The 19,814-nt window shown below is 39.1% G+C and overlaps 2 protein-coding genes across 3 annotated transcripts in view; both read right to left on the bottom strand.

Moving 5' to 3' along the window:
• Positions 1-1,689, bottom strand: part of LOC120569640 — a 28,470-nt gene extending 26,781 nt beyond the window's left edge. The window contains exons 1-2 of one of the 2 annotated variants that reach the window (XM_039817603.1): positions 1,574-1,689; positions 780-931 (exon numbers count right to left, since the gene is read on the bottom strand). In XM_039817603.1, coding sequence (XP_039673537.1) covers positions 780-828 — 49 coding nt within the window. In that variant the 5' untranslated portion in view covers positions 829-931; positions 1,574-1,689. The other variant, XM_039817604.1, reaches the window with a different exon arrangement.
• A 1,317-nt stretch (positions 1,690-3,006) lies between these two features.
• On the bottom strand, positions 3,007-18,748 carry LOC120570030 (interferon alpha/beta receptor 2-like). The gene is made up of 9 exons (XM_039818264.1): positions 18,624-18,748; positions 17,918-18,029; positions 17,584-17,704; positions 11,575-11,744; positions 10,454-10,620; positions 8,022-8,175; positions 6,763-6,890; positions 3,755-4,508; positions 3,007-3,077 (listed from the first exon to the last, which is right to left on the bottom strand). Exons 2-9 carry the CDS (start codon positions 17,964-17,966, stop codon positions 3,007-3,009), a joined length of 1,614 nt encoding a protein of 537 aa, XP_039674198.1. The 5' UTR covers positions 17,967-18,029; positions 18,624-18,748.
• Positions 18,749-19,814: the final 1,066 nt, after the last annotated feature.

Below are 19,814 nucleotides of genomic sequence, written 5' to 3'. Positions count from 1 at the left end.
ACACATGGTGATACACTGATTGGCTGTACAGTAGTCTTTATCCACGACGTTCCACTTCCGGGATTGCGCCGTTGCCGATGGAGATTCCGCCGGATTTCACTCATGTAGGCTGGGATATCCGTTACCTTGGGGGTTTCTTTGGGTTGACATTTTAGACTCCGGTCCCTCCTCCGCAGCGCTGTGGAGGAAGGTCTGGCAATGCGAGATCATGTGAACAGTTAACTTCCTTTGTATGTGGCGTTATCTTCTGCGGGGTGTAAATGTTCCACCAAAAGTTTTTATTCTGAGACTATTTTGAAGAGCCAGTGGGGATGCTGGCAGGAAGCAATGCCGGTGTAGTGCAAGAACCAGAGAGCAGGGCAAGGGTGGGCACGGAACCGGGTTCAGCAGGCGTTACGGACATTATGGCAGAGGCGAAGAGGACGATGACGGAGGAAGCTAAGAAGAGAAAGGGAGAGAGGGCAAGGGTAGCCTGAATCTCGGACGGGCTTTTAGTGGTTGGCGAGAGCTTTGGGGAATAAGCCGCAAGACAGACGGCGGACTGGCCTTCTTGCTGTTGGAATACTAAGTAATATTACTGTAAACATGTTCTAGTAGAAACCCACAGTACAAGTATGAACCTGAAAATGAGCATGATATGTCTCCTTTAAACCGGACCTCATAGCACACACCTCATGTCACACACTAATTTGTTTAAAACGACAACATTGTGTGCGGACGAGGTGTCTTTCAGGGTTATGATGAGACTGAGGCATAACATCACCTGACGGGGTACTCACCTGTTAGGACCTGAGGCAGCCATGCGAGCATCCAGAGGAGAGCAGTCATGACAGGCAAACCATCCCTGCTCCACTGCTATCAGCCCCTCAAGCAAGTCGCCACCACACCTCATCTCTGGACTCACATGCTGCTTTCCCTTTCCTTATTAACACTACAGTACGTAATAACAAATCAGGAACTGACGTTATTACTGCGACCTTTGTAGTCACATCATCACATGTCATATCAAGTGGTTAAATAAAAAGAAAAGCGCCTGCGAAATTAATGTAACCTTAATGTTAAGTGGGTAATACACTTTAGTGAATTACTGTTCACTGGCACTGTGTCTGACTGTTATTCTCTAAAACAATCCTAGTCACGATTTCTACTAGCTAAGCATAGCCTTAAATTTCAACATTACGCCAACTTACTGTAATAACGTTAACGTTACCCTTTTACTTTCATATTGTAACCACGAATGAGTTGCAAAAGACTTTCCTTTTGCCTGTGTTAGCTTAAAAACACCCAGTATAACGTTAACGTTACTTTTCATTACAAAACACGTCGAAATCCCCCTGAACTCCCAAAAACTGATTACGGTAAGGTTTATCTAGCTAGCTAACGTTCCTCTGCCCAGAAACGCTATTCGTCTTTTTCTCAAGACGCCCACTCGCCGGTGGAAATGAATCTAGCGCTAGCTAGCTAACGGACTAGCATTAACTTTGTCAGCATGTAGCTAAACTAACTAGCATGCTGAATCTTTTAGAATAAAACTGTTCGTGACATTCAATGGTAAGTTTAAAATTACAGCTACCTGTACTGAAAAGCATTTCCATGTTTATCCACCAATTTCAGACAACCTCACACAGACAACCACACACAAAAACACCGGACGCACGTTACAGCTGCTCCTGTTGCCTTTAAGGAACCACAGTTTAGCTCGGCGATGTGGCCTTTGGCACACTGACTGGATACTTAAAAAATAACGACAAAAACCAACAGTAAACACGTTTTCTGCTATAACGTTGCTTTAATTTTCAGGAATAGAGCAACTTTCTCTGTATGTAAGAATGACGATGTACATCAGGAATGTGTTTTGTTACTAAGGTAGAATGTAGATAATGTGTCATCTACAAATTTAACAGCGATCATTTACAACATAAAAACACACACAACAAAATAGGCCATTGTTAAAGTATTTTACACAATTACAAATAAATAGAAAACATAGTAATCGGCATGCATTCTGCAGCAGACAGGTGGTGACATGACTGCACCTTCAAATTTATGTTTATGTTATGAAAACAATCACAGTTGTATTTTGCGGCTTTTGGGGCCGTGGTATATTCTAAATCGGATCTGCTAGAATGGTCGACGTAGGAATACGAGGCACGTCCTTTGACGTCGATACGTCTATCGGATCCGATCTAGTATCTACGCCCCTTCACGTTGCCTATAGAGGTGATTTATATTTGTCCGGCGGTATGTGAAGGCAGCGTCTGACAACAGGGTTCTTGATAGGAAATCACGTGACCTAGTAGAAGTACTATAGAATACAGGGAGAGAGGGAGGGAGGGAGCGCAGTGAGCGCAGCTTCAGTTGTCTGTTGTTTGCAAGACAGAGGCAAGAATTGTTCAATAATTAACCATCAGTGGTGTGCAAAATTAAGATTACAACTACTCAGGCAATTCTGATGAACAGCATCTAACATTCAGCATTGTAAGGGAGCAGCATACACATGTATTCACATCATAGCCCCAAACTCCACTGTTTCCATCTCTTTATGTACAGTCTATGGTTAGTCTCTCACGTTATACAGTACCATTTCCTTTCTGGTGTGACCTCCTTCAGTGAGCTGTGTTCCATACTAGGCCTACATAGGAATTGTATAAAATATATACTAACTACATCATTTTACTGTTAATGTAGTTAGTATACAAGTACAAAAATCAACATGCATTTTTTTACTAACAGGACATTTTACAATATGTGCACCAATTACCTGTGAGTATTGCCTCACTTTCCACTGGTGGATTGTGGGACAATCAATCACACTTAAAAATAAAGTGTTTTTTTGTCGTATAAATAACATAATTGGGCCACTTTTTGAAAGTGAACGCATCATGTGTAGAATAATCTGGTGACACATCTCTAGATTTCTTTTAATTTCCAAATTTTTGGAAAATGCCCAAAGGAGGGTATATAAAATAGATTGGGAGAGATTCCCATTTGTGAACTTGGGAGTGTTCACACCATCAGTGAACTTGAGATGGTTGTATGATTGAAGAGTTGAGTTTTGATGAAGGATGTACTATAGGCTTTTTAACAGAACAAAAGCACAGGTGTAAATAAAAAAATAATGTCTGAATTCCAGTGATCTGCTTCAGTTGTATTGGGCCTGTTGGCTCATTGTGGCTCGCGGCTTACTGGGACACTTGGATTGAACGGAGCCATCGTTATTAGTAACTCCTGTGCTTTTCCTACTATGACAGACCAAAATGTCTGCTGTGAAATATAATCATATAACATTCTTTTATCAAATTTGGCTTTGGCTAATGGGAGGTATCTTTATTTGTTTGGCTTTTATATTATTAAGTCGTATATAGCCGAGCTCTCAGAAAAGTTTCAGGTTAGGGACCGGATGTTTACAAGAACGCTATTTACAAGTCAGAAACTGGTAATTCCAAGAAGCCTTTAAAAACTGTGAAGTGCAGGTGGCTACCATGGCATTGTAGCTGCAGGAGAAATGTATTCATGTCTTGTGTCGTTGCTTTTCCTTAATATTAGGAAATCAGAGCACCAAAACTACATTCAAATATTTCAGTTACAACTTTCCCTAAAAAAGAATGGAATGTTCTTGCTGGGAAGAAATTCATTAATGCTACTTATACACATACAGTAACACATGTCATAGCAACTTCTCATGTGTGTCTCATATATCCGGAGAATTCCTCATCTTCCTCTTCCTCCTCCTCCTCCTCCTCCTCCTCCTCCTCCTCCTCCTCCTCCTCCTCCTGTGTCTCTTGATGTTCACCGTCACAGGAAAAAATGTGTGCGTGTCTGCCTTCAGACCCAGTCGCAGTGAAGTCTTCTTGTGTTGTCTGATCATCTGACTCAGTTTGTGAGTCTCTGTGGCCCAAAGTCCATTTTGAGTCTGCGGGCAGTAGAGGCTCGATATCGGACAAGAAGTCTGCGAGAGAATCTCTTGTATTCTGCTCCTCCTCCTCCTCCTCCCCTTCCTCGCATACAGCCAGTGCAGCGAGGGTAACTGAGAACAGATTTATATTGCCTGAGCTCTCACACACTTCCTCCTTATCCTCCGGCTCATGCACTTCAACTGTGACATGTACCTCAGGCATGAGAGAAACCTCCACTCCTTCAGCTTTGTCCTCGTCTCGATCAAGGCGCCCGCGTGTGACCTCAACCTCAAACTCTGTGTCCGGTACCTCTGTCTCTACTGTCAAACTCCCAGAGCCCCCTGATGCAGCCACCTTGCTGTTCCCCGACACATCAACAGAGTTTTGGCAGGAACTTTCACCTGAGGAAAGCTCTACAGCTCTGTCCATGTAGACGTGTTCCTCTTCCTCTTTTTCCTCTTCATCCTCCTCCTCCAAGTTACTGCCCCTGGTGGCAGGTTGTGGAGTTCTGGGATTGTTGAGCTTTCTCTGTTTCTCCACCCCTGCGCTGATGGAGATATTGTCAGGGATTGTTCTCTCTGGTGTCAGGGTGTAGCCGTGGCTCAGAGCATCCTAGAGTGGCAAAAAGGGAACAAAGGAACGGAGGGGAAATGACAGTGAGACAGTGTAAAAGATACGCCAACTCAAAGATGCACCATCCCTGCTAAATACAGTATGGCATCATCTATTTAACCACATAAAAGTATGGTGCTGGAAACAAATGTTAAGTGTGAAAGATGAGGGTTAAATTGTAGCTACAGTATCTCCTAAACAGCGTAGCCACAGTAAATCTGTTAAGTGTCCTTGGGTTTCACACTATATAAATAAAAGTTATTATTATTATTATTATTATTATTATTATTATTAAACAGCAGCGAGTGAGTCATCCCCTAACAGAAAGCTGGTCTGTCAGTCACTGTCAGTGTATGAAGCATAGCATTGAAATGTTTTATGGCATGATGAACAATAAAATGAAATAATGTATGAAGGAATGACATAATATCTAATGGAATGACATAATGTATAAAGGAATGACATTATGTATAAAGGAATGGCATAATGCATAAAGGAATGACATGATGTATAATGTAATTACAAGATGTATAAAGGAATGACATAATGTATAAAGGAATGACATAATGTATAATGGAATGACATAATGTATAAAGGAATGACATAATGTATAATGGAATGACAATGTATAAAGGAATGACATGATGTATAATGGAATAACATGATGTATAATGGAATAACATGATGTATAATGGAATGACATGATGTATAAAGGAATGACATGATGTATAATGGAATGACATGATGTATAAAGGAATGACATAATGTATAATGGAATGACATAATGTATAAAGGAATGACATAATGTATAATGGAATAACATAATGTATAAAGGAATGACATGATGTATAAAGGAATGACATATGTATAATGGAATAACATGATGTATAAAGGAATGACATGTATAATGGAATGACATGATGTAAAACAGCAGCGAGTGAGTCATCCCCTAACAGAAAGCTGGTCTGTCAGTCACTGTCAGTGTATGAAGCATAGCATTGAAATGTTTTATGGCATGATGAACAATAAAATGAAATAATGTATGAAGGAATGACATAATGTCTAATGGAATGACATAATGTATAAAGGAATGACATTATGTATAAAGGAATGACAATACAAGGAATGACATGATGTATAATGTAATTACAAGATGTATAAATGATGATTGTATAAAGGAATTACATAATGTATAAAGGAATGACATGATGTATAAAGGAATGACATAATGTATAAAGGAATGACAATGTATAAAAAATGACATATTATAATGGAATATATGTATAATCATTTAGATAATTTTATAGGAATTAATATTATATTGAATGACATATGTATAAGGATCATATGAAATGGTGTATAAGTATATGTATAATGGAATACATGTTATAAAGTTATGCATGTATAATGAATGACATTGTATAAAGGAATGATTATTATATTTGTTGTAGTGTGTAGTATAAAAATTGTATAAAGGAATGACATAATGTATAATGGAATGACAATGTATAAAGGAATGACATGATGTATAATGGAATAACATGATGTATAAAGGAATGACATGATGTATAAAGGAATGACATGATGTATAATGGAATGACATGATGTATAAAGGAATGACATAATGTATAATGGAATGACATAATGTATAAAGGAATGACATGATGTATAAAGGAATGACAATGTATAATGGAATGACATGATGTATAAAGGAATGACATGATGTATAATGGAATGACATGATGTATAAAGGAATGACATGATGTATAAAGGAATTACATAATGTATAATGTGTAAATTGGAATGACTCCGCCATTTTGGAACAGACATATGACTCGTTTGACCATACAGACTCAGAGAACAAAACTGACATTTGTGCGACTTTTGTGCTTCCATTGGATGTTCATGAGAAAGAAATGCCAAACTAAGCAACATGGAACGCGTTTAATTAAAAATCAAAAGAGGTTATGTTAATCCTTCTTTTAAGCTAACATAAAGTTAAGTGACTGTCCTAACACTGAATAAAGCTAATGCTAGCTTGTGTCCGGTAAAGTATTTTTTATTTAAGTAATTAGTAAGATATCAGTAAGATGCTGAAAATGTTGGTTGTGTGTGTGTTATTGAAGCGAGCGCCAGCTCTGCAGCTGAACTGCAGTTCCTTGAGTGGCAGGAGAGGAATGACATGATGTATAATGGATGGATAAAGAAATAGATAAATTGATAGATATTATAGACAAATACAAAATGTTCTTACATGTAGTACTCTGGGCAGAGCATTCAGTTTACAAAGGAATCCAGTGTAGTGGAGGCAAAACATGGAGCTCATCAGGACACCGACAGCCAAAATCAGAGAACCAGAAACTGCACCTAAAACAAAAAGGTCTGAAGACATGCACACATACACACACAGTCATATATCGTTAATCTGGAAGTATTAGTGCCTTGCATTGTCTATTTACTTCTTCGGTACCATGTAACAATGTACCATGTAACAAAAAGTAACAAAAGTATGACCAGGATATAGAGTTTTTTGCAGGCGCACTGCAACTAGTGCACTCTCCTCGTATCAATCCAAAAGGACAAGGTAACCGGGGGGAAACAAGTGTGTGAGTATCCCCTGGTATGGCGTACTGCCAGTTTATAGATAGCATTTATATTTAGCATCATCAGGATTGACAACTTTTGACTTGTCAAAAGTAAATGAAATATATAATGCAAAACACAACTAGACCACATTTTTCATTTCACGTATAGCATTACGGTTGTATTTGTATATGGTTAATGTATGGGTCATCTTTGCACATTCCCGTGTAGCTCTCTCATTTTAAACCGTTGCATTGTACTTATTATATAGTATTTAGTAATATAATTATAATAACATAATTTGAACATACTTTTATTGGAAGGTTTTGTATTTGTTTCTTGTCTATGCAGCAAAAAACAAGCTAATTCCTTTTATATGAAAACATACTTGGCAATAAACCTGATTCTGATTAATTGTTATCACACATGGAAACCTTTGGAATGTCAGATTTTAAGCAATGTGAACTCAAAAAGAGACATCATCTGCTCTTGACAGCATATGTAAGCTGCTGTTAACATACATGAAACTATAAACATCCTAGATAATATTTTTCCATAGAGGAACAACCCCGCGCAGGGTTCTAAAACTGTCATGCAGGAAAAGGGGATGAAAGCATCGAATGCAGTTGGCTACAGTTGTCGCAGCCCGTAAAATGCCCACCTGTAATGTATGATAATAAATTCCTTCTGATGCTAACATGTAACCAAGTGTGATACAGGTGCGTTGCAGGTGTATCAGGAACCCCTGGCCATGAAATTACCAAAACAGCACTTGCACTGGCTTGGGTCACTTAACTGCTCTTCACCCCTTTATTTGACAATAGAGCCCATTCAATTCAAATTTCAATTCAAAATCTTATCCTAAACCTAACCGTTAATAACACACATCATCACAACATAATAAACATCAGCTCTGAAAGTTCAGCTCACCTCTTGGTTCCACAATGCTAGTGAAGGTACAATTCCAAGCGGATGGTGAGGTGTTTTTGTTCACATTCGACTTCGGGTGCACCAGTACACAGTACTCCGTACCAATCTGTAGGTTGGTCAGGTTATAAAGGCTGGCTGTTGTTTCGATGGACTTCTGCAGGTTAAATATGGGAAAATAAATCTGTTTAAATGAATTTCCATTTGAGCCTTATCCGTGACCCCAGCACTCCGTACATTAACCTACTGCGTGATTAGATGTAGCATATTATGCTCATTTTCAGGTTCATAATTGTATTTAGAGGTTGTACCAGAATAGGTTTACATGGTTTAATTTTCAGAAAACACCATATTTTTGTTGTACTGCACATTGCTGCAGCTCCTCTTTTCACCCTGTGTGTTGAGCTCTCTGTTTTAGCTACAGAGTGAGACATCTCACTTCTGTTCCATCTTTGTTGGGAGTCACACATGCGCAGTAGCTAGGTAAGGACTACTAGCCAGTCAGAAGCAGAGTATGAGGGCGTGCCTTGACAATAGCTAGGTAAGGACTACTAGCCAGTCAGAATCAGAGTATGAGGGCGGGCCTTGACAGTAGCTAGGTAAGGACTACTAGCCAGTCAGAAGCAGAGTATGAGGGCGTGCCTTGACAGTAGCTAGGTAAGGACTACTAGCCAGTCAGAAGCAGAGTATGAGGGCGTGCCTTGACAGTAGCTAGGTAAGGACTACTAGCCAGTCAGAATCAGAGTATGAGGGCGGGCCTTGACAGTAGCTAGGTAAGGACTACTAGCCAGTCAGAAGCAGAGTATAAGGGCGTGCCACGTTAGCAGCTATCAATTCAATTTTATGGATGCATGGATTACATTACATGGATGCACACAGATGGAAAGAGAGAGAAGCTCTGTGTATCAAAGGAAGTCCCCCTGGCAGTCTAAAACTATAACAGCATAATTAAGAGCTGGTCCAAGGCAAACCTGAGCCAGTTCTATAAGGGTTGGTAGAGGAATCCGACGACAATGAAGAAAAGCAGAGAAGAGAAGGGGTGACGTTTCTGTAGCTATACACCCTCCCCTGCCGGTCTAGGCGAACGCTGCAACTCCTCACTCCCTAAGCTGTATCAAAGAGGAGAGTTTTAAGTTTACTCTTAAATGTGGTGACGGTGTCTACCTCCCGAACCCAGGCTGGGAGCTATTTCCACAGGAGGAGCCTGATAGCTGAAGGTTCTGGCTCCCATTCTACTTTTAGAGACTCTAGGAACCACAAGTAACTCTGCATTCTGGGAGCGCAGTGCTCTAGTGGGGAAATAAGGTACTATGAGCTCTTTAAGATATGATGGTGCCTGACCATTAAGAGTTTTTCTCGGTGAGGAGAAGGATTTTAAATTCTAGCTAGGCGAGCATTATACGGTGTGTTACAAAGTTTGTCTCTGAAGTAAAGGCTGGACCACAATAGAGCTGTTTGGAGCAGTTTGTGAACAGTGTTTTCTGTTGGAGAGGATAAGTCTCTTTGGGGTGGACTTTGGACTTTTTCACTTTGTAACCCTATAACATATAAAAATATATAACACAATAGCACTTTAAATCTCGGTTTCACCCTGGGTAATCATTTTATCTTTCCAAGCGGTCATGCAACATATATGGTATCATAACAAATATCTTTGAAGATATGAGCTGCTGCTGGATAAGAGATCTCACTGTTGGCACAGGGAACTCTACGTGACCGAATCACGGAGTACCGCACAGAGTGCTGAGGTCGCAGATGCCACCATTTCCACTCCAAAGAGAAGATTGGAGTTTTAGTTCTAAGTTTTGTCCGAGGCAGAGCTGCTCTGGAAGAATAAATGTCCGCAGTTAAACCCGAAAGGCACGAGAAATAAGCAATTTGGATAATAGAACTAATATTCCCTTTTCACCACAGACAGACTTGTCGAAGCAGCAAAAGCACTAATGATGGCTGCATTTCATTCAGGTGAGCCAGTTTCAGGGCTCTGATATTGTCCATGCTTACTCACTGACATGGCTTACTGGGACACTAAATGGAACGGGGCCCCTGTGATGGGTATTATTTCCACCTATGTCGAAAATGTCTGCTGTGAAAAGGGTCCGTTAGTCCAACCCGGTCTCGTGAAATGGTCATGTTATTTAGATTTATTGATTTGTGTACAGATTTCTCGTTTATTTCGTGTACAGGTCACGATTTTCGTACATAGTCGTGCTGTGATCATGAAATATGCTTCCCATTTAGTGTGTTCCCGTTTAGAGCGTACTGCTCGAAATGTCCATGTGGCAATAAAAAGTATTAAATGGAGTTCCAAATTACCTTTATAGAGAAATGATATATAAAATGTAATAACTAATGAGAACTTAGTAATAATACACAGTACAGTTCAGAATCATTAGAAGAAATGTGTGGTTTGACATATGTCAGAAATGTCTTACCAAAGCTCCTTTAGGTTTCCTCCAAAAGACTTCGTATACAGGATTTAATAATGGCTTCATATCTTGATTCTTGATTCTTGAGCCATGTTCAGCTTTAGGGAGTGAAATGTTGATTTGGATGCAGTTTCCACATCCAGTCAGGGAGACTTTTGGAGGACCTATTTTGGCTTGTGACAAGAAGAAAAGACATTATTTTTAAATTTGTGCATTTCAATTATATGGCATGTTTTTGGTTCACTCTGCTGCTGTTTTTTAATATCACTAACCAAGATTCTGACCAATGCTCTATGCCAGCGAAAGGATAAAATGTGAATATACAGTATCTGTATTCAATTTGAGTCAGCTGCTCATACAGTTCGGCTTCTTCTCAAGGTTTAAGCCAAGTCAAACCTCAAACAAAGGTTTATTACCACAATGACAACAATTTGGAAAACATAATGGAAAGATCTCAAACCAGAACTGATGTATTCATCGGCCGCTACTTTTCGTCTAATTGGTGGACGTTTAGGTCCACTTTTAGGTGTACATTTAATATGCACATAAAAACTGGCGTATGGATATAGACTAAGTGACACCCGTCCCCGTCACCCTGGGTGACTCCTCCGTCCTTCTGTTCCTGGGCTCCATCATCTCACAGGACCACCAGCTCCCTCATCAAAAAAGCCCAACAGAGGATGTACTTCCTGCAGCAGATGAAGAAGTTCAACCTGATGGTGACAATGATGGTGCACTTCTACACTGCCATCATTCACCTTGCTCCATCACCATCTGGTACGCTGCTGCCACTGCTAAGGACATGGGCAGACTGCAGCGTACCATCCACTCTGCTGAGAAGGTGACTGACTGCAATCGTCCGTCTCTCCCTGGAGGCGGGCAGGAACGACTGTCGCCAATCTCACCCCGATATCAGCTCGGACACAACTGTGTCAACTTATTGTGGACACAGCAATAAACCCTTTTCTGATTCTGATTCGCTATACTTTCTTTAACTGGCCTACACTTTTATTTGCTGCTGCAGTGATTCAGTAAGACTCTTATATATGAGCAACAAATCACAATATGTCATTCAATAAAGCCAAGGCAACAAGCATGTAACTCAAAAGACTCTGACATCGACGTACTGTGTCTGGAAGGGTTGAAGAAGAGTTTTCTGGAGTCTGGAGACTCGCTTTGGTTGTAGTACGCCCGGACAGTCAGGACATAATCCACGTTGTATTCTGGAAGTCTTATCTTAAATGATCTTATCTTTAATGTTCTGTTAGTAGGCATATAGACATCTTTTTGGTTCACCCTGCACAAAAAAAGAAACAGAGCACAAACATTATGTCATGCTTGCATTTCTCTCAGTATGGCCTAGCAGGTAACAAAACTATCACGTCAGTTGATAGGTGAATATGATTATTGCCCGATATTGGCTCATTAGATACTGTATATCAGTATCAGTTATTAACAAGAAACTTTAGTACAGAAACTCCAGTGTTTGAGGTAATATTTGACACGTCTTGATCTCAATTTTTAACAACCAAATTTGATCGCACATTTTTTATCTGTTCTTAATGTATTTTAAAAGGGATATTTTTCAGGATTTTAATGCTCTTATCATTAACATGGGAGCGGAACAACATTTATGCAAATGTTTATTATTATTGCAACAATCTAAAACAATGACAAATACTATCTAGAATATTTTCCAGAATAACCTAAAAGGAACTGTATGCTGAAAAATATGCTGAAAGCATAATTTGGCAAACTTGAGCCCATCAAGCAACAACAGATGGGCACATATGACCACATGGCATATTATCAACGATCCTCTATACTAAAGAGAGCGCATTTCAAGCAGCGCCAATGGTAATACCCTTGTCAGACGCTCAATGGTGTTTTTTGCCTCCAACGTCGCCTTCCAGGCTGCTAACCCTCACCTTAACCCTAAACATAACCATTGCCACGCTGCCTGGAAGGCGACTTTGGGGGCAAAAAACATCAAACACCTTGTCAGACAGATCCCTTGATTAAAAAAAAAAAAAAATCACTTTTTTAGACTTTTTAACTCGCAAACAACTCACAATGTGAGCGTAGTTCTAAAAAAAACAGAATAGGTTGGGTCTTGTTTAACTAGCTTCCACATTACAATACTGGCCCTCATTTTTTAAACGTGCGTACGACCTAAAACAGGCGTAGGACGGGCGTATGCCGATTCCTACGCAAAGCAAGGCAATTATCAATTTGAACGTGAGCGTAGGCTGCGATAAAATCTCCCGTCTGGTCTGAACTTGTGTACGCAGGTTTTCGAGTCAGTGTGGACTTGCGGTGCAGCATATAATCAGGAGAAGTCATCAGTTGATCACTTATCAGCAATGGCAGATCTGGCTCTTTTAGAAGACCTCTATGCGCCGGTACAACATTGCACACGTACGCGCACGTGCCACGGTGGAGCACTCCATCAGATTGATTTAGGGCAGATGGCTCTGTCTTGAATAAGCGGGGGGGACCCTACTATACACGGCAGAAGTCTGCAACGTTGTTTTAGCCTGTGGGGTTCTGCACAACATCGCGCAGGAAAACAGGGTGCCATAAATGTAGTGATGGAGCCAGATGACCCGATGCCCAGAGAGCAGTGTCCAGCACAGCGCCCCAACTGGAGCCCCAACTATGGGCTATACGAAGGAGACAGGATATTATTCCTCGCTTTTAAAAGGTATAGTGTTATGTTTGGCAGTGATACTCAATACAGGAAACATGACGATGCACAACATTTTTATTTATTCTTCAGGTTTTCGTTTCTCTTTTAAAGTGTTGTTAATGAGAACGATGAAAAAAACACGAGTAACATAAACTCTGCTACTGTGTGTTTATTTAAATATAGGTACACCTATATGTAGGCCTAAGAGATTGCAATATGCCTGTATATTACTATTAGGACTATGGCATTAGTCAAGGATGTATAAATAAAAAATTAAAAAAATTAAATAAACTTCAGCTGGAGTCTGATTTACCACGGCAACACTGTTGACCGCATCAGTGATCTCTTTTCATCCCGCATTCTTTCTTCAGCCTTTACTACCAGTTTTCAGGCTGCCAAATAGTACACACGTTAGTGCAAATGAACCTGAGATATCAGGCTTTCAATCTCTACCTCTGAAAAGTGCCGCTTCTCAGCCGGATTACGTCTCACCATGTCGTGAATTTTAGTGGCGAGGCCTCAAAACTGAGAATATATTGGGGCGTGAAATTTAGATTAGACCTATACTGCAGCCAGCCACCAGGGGGCGATCCAGATGTCTTGGCTTCACTTGTACAGTCTATGCGTCTACCTCTGGTACAAATAGGCAATTTGCTAACATGCTTGTCATAACAACTTTTAAGGCAAAAATGTATCAACACTAATTAATACGTAATTTTGATAAATGGCCCAGTGATTTCCCAAAACGGCTGGGCACTAGTTTTAAGCAAACAGGAGGAAATAGTGCATTTGTTGGGGACTATTTTAAGCAGCAGATTAATCCACATTTGGTACTGTAGAGTGTTTGTGACAGCAGAACAGTGTATGTGGATTGAGTCCAAATAAAGTACAGTTGTTGTGTTCATGGTGATGAAGAAACATGACGCACAGTGTGGCTGATTGATGTGTTTCAATAGTTTTTGGACAACAATGGAGCTCTATGGCGCAGAGGAAGAAGATATATCGGACTTTGATACACACAACATCCTCTTTATTAAAGGATTTGTTGACAAGAAGAAAAACCTCCAGAAGAATATCCCCAGATCTATCTTTTAAAATGTAGTAAGATAGTAAAGAGGTGAGCTGATTAGCTTGCTAACATCAAAACACATTATCATATTACCAGTACAAGTTCCATCCAGCAATGAAATCATGTCTATTCAGTTCTGTAATTTCAGGCAAATACAATCAAATGAAATGTGAACCTTCACAATGACTGTGAAAACCAAACATTTGATCACCTGAAACTGAAAGACACACACAAAGGAACACTCAAATCCCCTCCCCTTAGCTTTTTATAAGAGCGCTTGAATCATCAGTTCCTTTAAAACTATCAGGCGGCCACTCTGTGGTCACAGCTGCACTGCACACACACACACACACACACACACACACGAGATACCTAATGGATGGAAACAAACAACGACTCAGCCACGGTCAAAGAAAGCAGAGGTTAGAGATAGTCAGATATTCCATCCAAGAAGACACTAAAGGAAGCCACAGATTGTCAGAGAGAGATTGTACTGACTGAAAACGTGACCAAAATAAAGGTTGCGGTTGCGAGAGGCTGATAAACACTGATAACATGAGAAAGTCACACTGATGTAAATCAGTGTTTACAATGATACCTTCTTCTATATTCATATATCTTTATTTATGCTTGCTATTTTCCCTGTGAATATGACTTTTTCTTTTTGTATATACGTTTTAAGACTGCAGAATAACATCAATGACTATGACGTCAAACATATGACCCATTATCTTGTGTACACTTCTTATGAACGGTTTTGCTTCAGTTTCTTTGTTAAACCATTTGCATCCAAACTGCTGTTTTAGTATTTCTGTCTCTCATGTGTTCATCATGAAAGACAGAGAGCACAGGATGTATCTCTGAGGGCAGAGCGCATCATGTGGAGGAGATGCCGGGCCTGACCAGAGATTAGACGAAAAGCTACTGATAGCAGGAACCGAATAACTAACTGGACTCCCAACTCCTTTTTAAAGACACTGCTGTGAACAATCTTCAGTCATTTTTCTGTACTTATGCTGAGGTGCTGTAAAACTGACCCTACTTGCAAGTAAAAACAAACTTTGACAGAACTCCAGTGATTTTGTCCATTCTCTGATAAATAATTATCCAAACACTTACAACATAAAAAAATCAAATGCTAAGCTTTGAATATGAAGGAAGAATGTATATGCCTAGATTCTCTTTTGTTTATAACCCTTACAAAGTTGAATACCATATACTGTATGTATTGACTGATGAAGTCTATTGATTGGTTTTATCCTTATCCCTAGCCAATAGAATGTTTGTCCTTTTCTCTTCTGACTTGCCTACAGTATAGTATGGATTTAATATGTTTAGCTAACACTGTACAATTAATGATATGTCAGTGTTTAAGTCACTTGTTCTTTTCTTACATGAATGCTATTTGAACAATTTTTTTTTACTGTTGCCCAAGTAAAAGTTAAAACTAGTTCATTTAAAACGTAGTCAGAGTAAAAGTTACTTTTTAACAGCGAGTGGAGATATACTTTTTTTATATGTATACCTATTTAAATATCTTATTAATACTACTTTAATTAATTAATTAATACATTTGTAAGTCTTTTGCGATTTGTTAAGGCAACAGAGCCAAAAAAGTAAAAAAAAAAAAAAAAGCAACAAAAAACATTGTGATGCGTTTGTTGACTCTCAGTAACCGATTTTAAATTTTTAAATGTAGCAAAGTACAATACTTAAAAAAAAACATACTTCAGTAAAAGTAAAATTACAGATTTTAAAAACTACTCTTAAAAGTACACAAAAAAAACCTACTCAATAACAGTAACAAGAGTTAGTGTAATCTGTTACTTTCCACCTCTGGGGTTTTAGGGGCTAACCATGAACCACGACGACCTCTGTTAAATGTCTGCCCCCATGTCTCTTTCCTTTCACTTGCTGTCATCTCTCTACTCTCTCCATAGTAAAAAGGCACACAGAAGCTGTCCCTAGGACAGGACATTTTCTTCTTTAAAGGAGAAATATGATTTGTTAAAAAAAAAAAAAAAAAAAATCTCTACTCAGGATCCACTTATCCCCGTTCTAGAGCTTGTGACTCTTTTATACACACACACAGTCCTCGATTGATAGCTAAATAATAATAAATCGTGCACCAGCAACTTACAATTTCCTTTCAAAATTAACAGGAATTACAATTGAAGTGTAAAGCTTTTAGATGCAGCAACAAATTGCTCAAAACTTAAACAGGAATTTAAATCTCAGTATATAATGTAAAAAGTATATAAACATAGAATTTAATTGGATAGATGGGCTCTATTGTCACAGACACCCGATCCAGCTATTAGAGTCAGTATCGGAGCCTTGCATCCCCATTCAGAACACTTTCAGGACTTTTTGCAGGTGAAGTTGCATGTAAGTCAACTGCTGTTTGCAAGGTCAAGGAACAACCTGGGTTCTATTTCCATAGCTCCTCCATCAGTTCTATCTGGTAAGGTAACACTGTACTCATCAAAGCCATTTATGAGGTCTGAGAGCGCCACAACATCGACACATGAGCAGCCAGACCACAGAAATAGAATAAGAGTATAGCGGACATTCCAATTCAAGTCAACATAGCAGGATGGCCATTTTCATGTGTACCGTTGCCATTTCAAAGAACTATAGCTGCTCGATGATGGACAAAATCATAATCACTTTTTTGAAATCACAATTATTTACCACTAATGCTCATTGACTTTTGGAAAGATGTTGCATTTATTGAACTTAACAGCATAATAATTGTTTTTCTTGAAATCAAAATCGCGATCCAAATTTGATTAATTGCACAACCCCTAGAAAGAACTGTGACCACTGTAGCCGGCTAACTCATTCTATTTCTATGGTAGGGCTGCACGATATGAGGAACATATGTGATATGCGATAAATACATTTTAAAGTGCAGTTTTCTGCTGATATTTTCTTTCAACTAACACAAGAAATCTCTGAGTGTCTATCGCGATATGTCGCAGCCTTTCACGATGTGTCTATTGCGCCAGTTGATATTGCAATAACGATAAAAAAAAAAACGATATATAGTGCAGCCCTATTCTATGGTCAATGACCATGGCAAACAGTCACATGTCTCATTGTATTTCAATAAGGAAGACAATTCAACAGGTTGTAAACAAGCCAACTGTTTAGCCAGATTGGCTCCTACAGTACATGTTTAGAGACAAACGCAGAAAGTTGCTTAACATGTCTCATAGCACAGATCAGCCATGAGTGCAAATAACTGTGCCAGTGTCAGAGTAAGAGTTGATGCAGAAGATTGGCTACATTTCCTCCTACCCAAGGAAGAAATGCCATCAGTCTAGCGTGGTAGGAAATAAGAGCAGTCAACAAGATGGTGGACAGGGAAATTACCTCCTGATGATCTTGTAGCTTGCTCCTGGTGGCGTGCCGGGACCAGGATCCCAACGCAGCACATGGTGGAAGTTGAGAGAGTTGATAGAAAGATTGACCGGAGCAAGAAGGGAACCGAGCACTGTGTGAACAAAGTTAACATGTGATGACGCAGTGGGACTCAAGCTGCCCTCCAAAGAAAGCACAATGTACAGAGACACACCTGGCAGGGCACTTTAATGAGTCATCAGTGTACTGTAAGTGGGCGTGTTAAGAAAATAGGTATGTGAGGTATTCAATACACGTTGCTGTAAAAATGTAATTAAGTTCTCTGAGTGAACCTGAGTTTACTCACCAGAATCAAGAAGTAATAGGAGATAAAGAACAAGAGGCAAACAGTTCATCCTGCCGTAGTCATAAAGCACCAGGTAGTGTGTCTGTCTCACCCTCCGTAGACTGCATGGTTACTGCCAAAAATCAGAGAACAGTTACATTCAACTCGGTATAAAGCATTCAGACATACTGCATTGTGCTGTACGTTTATTTTCTTAAAGAAACGCCAAATTTCTCTCTATTTAATTCACTTTTAATGATGATATACTTAACTCAATGTTTAAGCTTTAAAATGTACCTCGTTTCCTCACGTAGTGGATTCAGTGATAAGACTTATATGACTATTAGCATGCTAATTATTTAAATGTTAAGCTAACTGGCCTACGTACATTTTCTAATAGAGTCGCCCCACTTTTAGGCTGGCATAACGTTAACTGTCCAAAGAATAACGTTAGTTTACTTAATTTTGACATGAATGCTAACATTATGGAGTATTACACCGTTATGTAAATGATCGTTACAGAGATTAGCTCTTTTTTTTAAGAAGTTGACTGCTAGTTGTTCAATAGTTGTTTTCCTAGTAAAAATGATTACAAGTCAGTCTACCCACATTTACAGTAGCTATAACGTGCACTGGCTGACTCACTGACAGGTCTTAACTCATACAGTGGCGTTAGCTAACAGCTAAAAACATCTCTTGTCCTGATATTGACTGTTCAGTCACTTACCGACACACAGCGCTTGTGATAGTTGTTTCAATGTCCGAGAAGCAAAAGCGAAAAAATGTCAAGCAGCCCGTAGTTGGCTGGTTTCCTGCACTGTACTGTCAACACTTTCCCCACACTGACGCGTCAAACCAGAAGCATTAACACTGCCACTTCCTGTCTTCACCTTCAAAATAAAGGTCTTACTACCGAACACCTGTTGCAACATCTGAGTGTTGAAATACAGAATACATTGTATTGTAAGCATTGGTTTATCTCAAATTGCGTCATTATGTACAGACTTATTATGTATAAGCTTTGCTCATTCTAGGTTACGTGATCTTATTTTCTCTTTGGGATCAATACAGATGGATATTTTCTGACATTATTATCTTATCCCTTAGCAGGTCAGCATTGATATCAATTCACAAAATGGAAAAGTATTGTATTAGATGGCACTTAATTTCCCAAACGTTGTCACTATGTTATTGAATGAATGAATGAATGAATGAAGAAATTTATTTCAGACATATCAAAAATGAACCAAACAAAACATCACACACAAAAACCCAACATAGACATGTCTGAAAAGGAGTAGGAAGAAGTATACACTTATTTAATCCTACCCCTTTTCCATAACTCAGTATATTATTATTATTATTATTATTATTATTATTATTATTATTATTATTATTATTATTATTATTACTATTATTTTTATTTAATTGAACACATATTTATATCTTATTCTATGATGTATAGCCTATATATCCACTATACATACATATACACATACACACACATTCACACACACACACACACACACACACACACACACACACACACACACACACACACACACACACACACACACACACACACACACACACACACACTCACATAATCATACACATACGTCAATGAACACATATATTGCAGGTTTTAAAGCCCCCCTTCTTTCATATAATTTTTGAAAATCATTTCTTTGTACCTTTTTTTGAACTGGATTATGTGTGGCCATTTAGGATAGAGTTGAAGCAGTGATGGTGTATTGACAAAGTCATCTAACTTCCTGTGTGAGTGCACCAAACGTCACTCGGTGTTTTCCATAGACCAATGTGTTTTCCAGGCTGAGCAGTGGATTTAGCTCTTTACTCTAATAGACTCAGAGGCCACTAGGGGGCAGAGAAAGAAAAGGTAAAAACTCCAAACAGC

The sequence above is a fragment of the Perca fluviatilis genome, chromosome 12, assembly GCF_010015445.1.
Source record: "Perca fluviatilis chromosome 12, GENO_Pfluv_1.0, whole genome shotgun sequence".
Lineage (NCBI taxonomy): Eukaryota > Metazoa > Chordata > Actinopteri > Perciformes > Percidae > Perca > Perca fluviatilis.
This window is presented reverse-complemented; position numbering and strand designations above follow the sequence as displayed.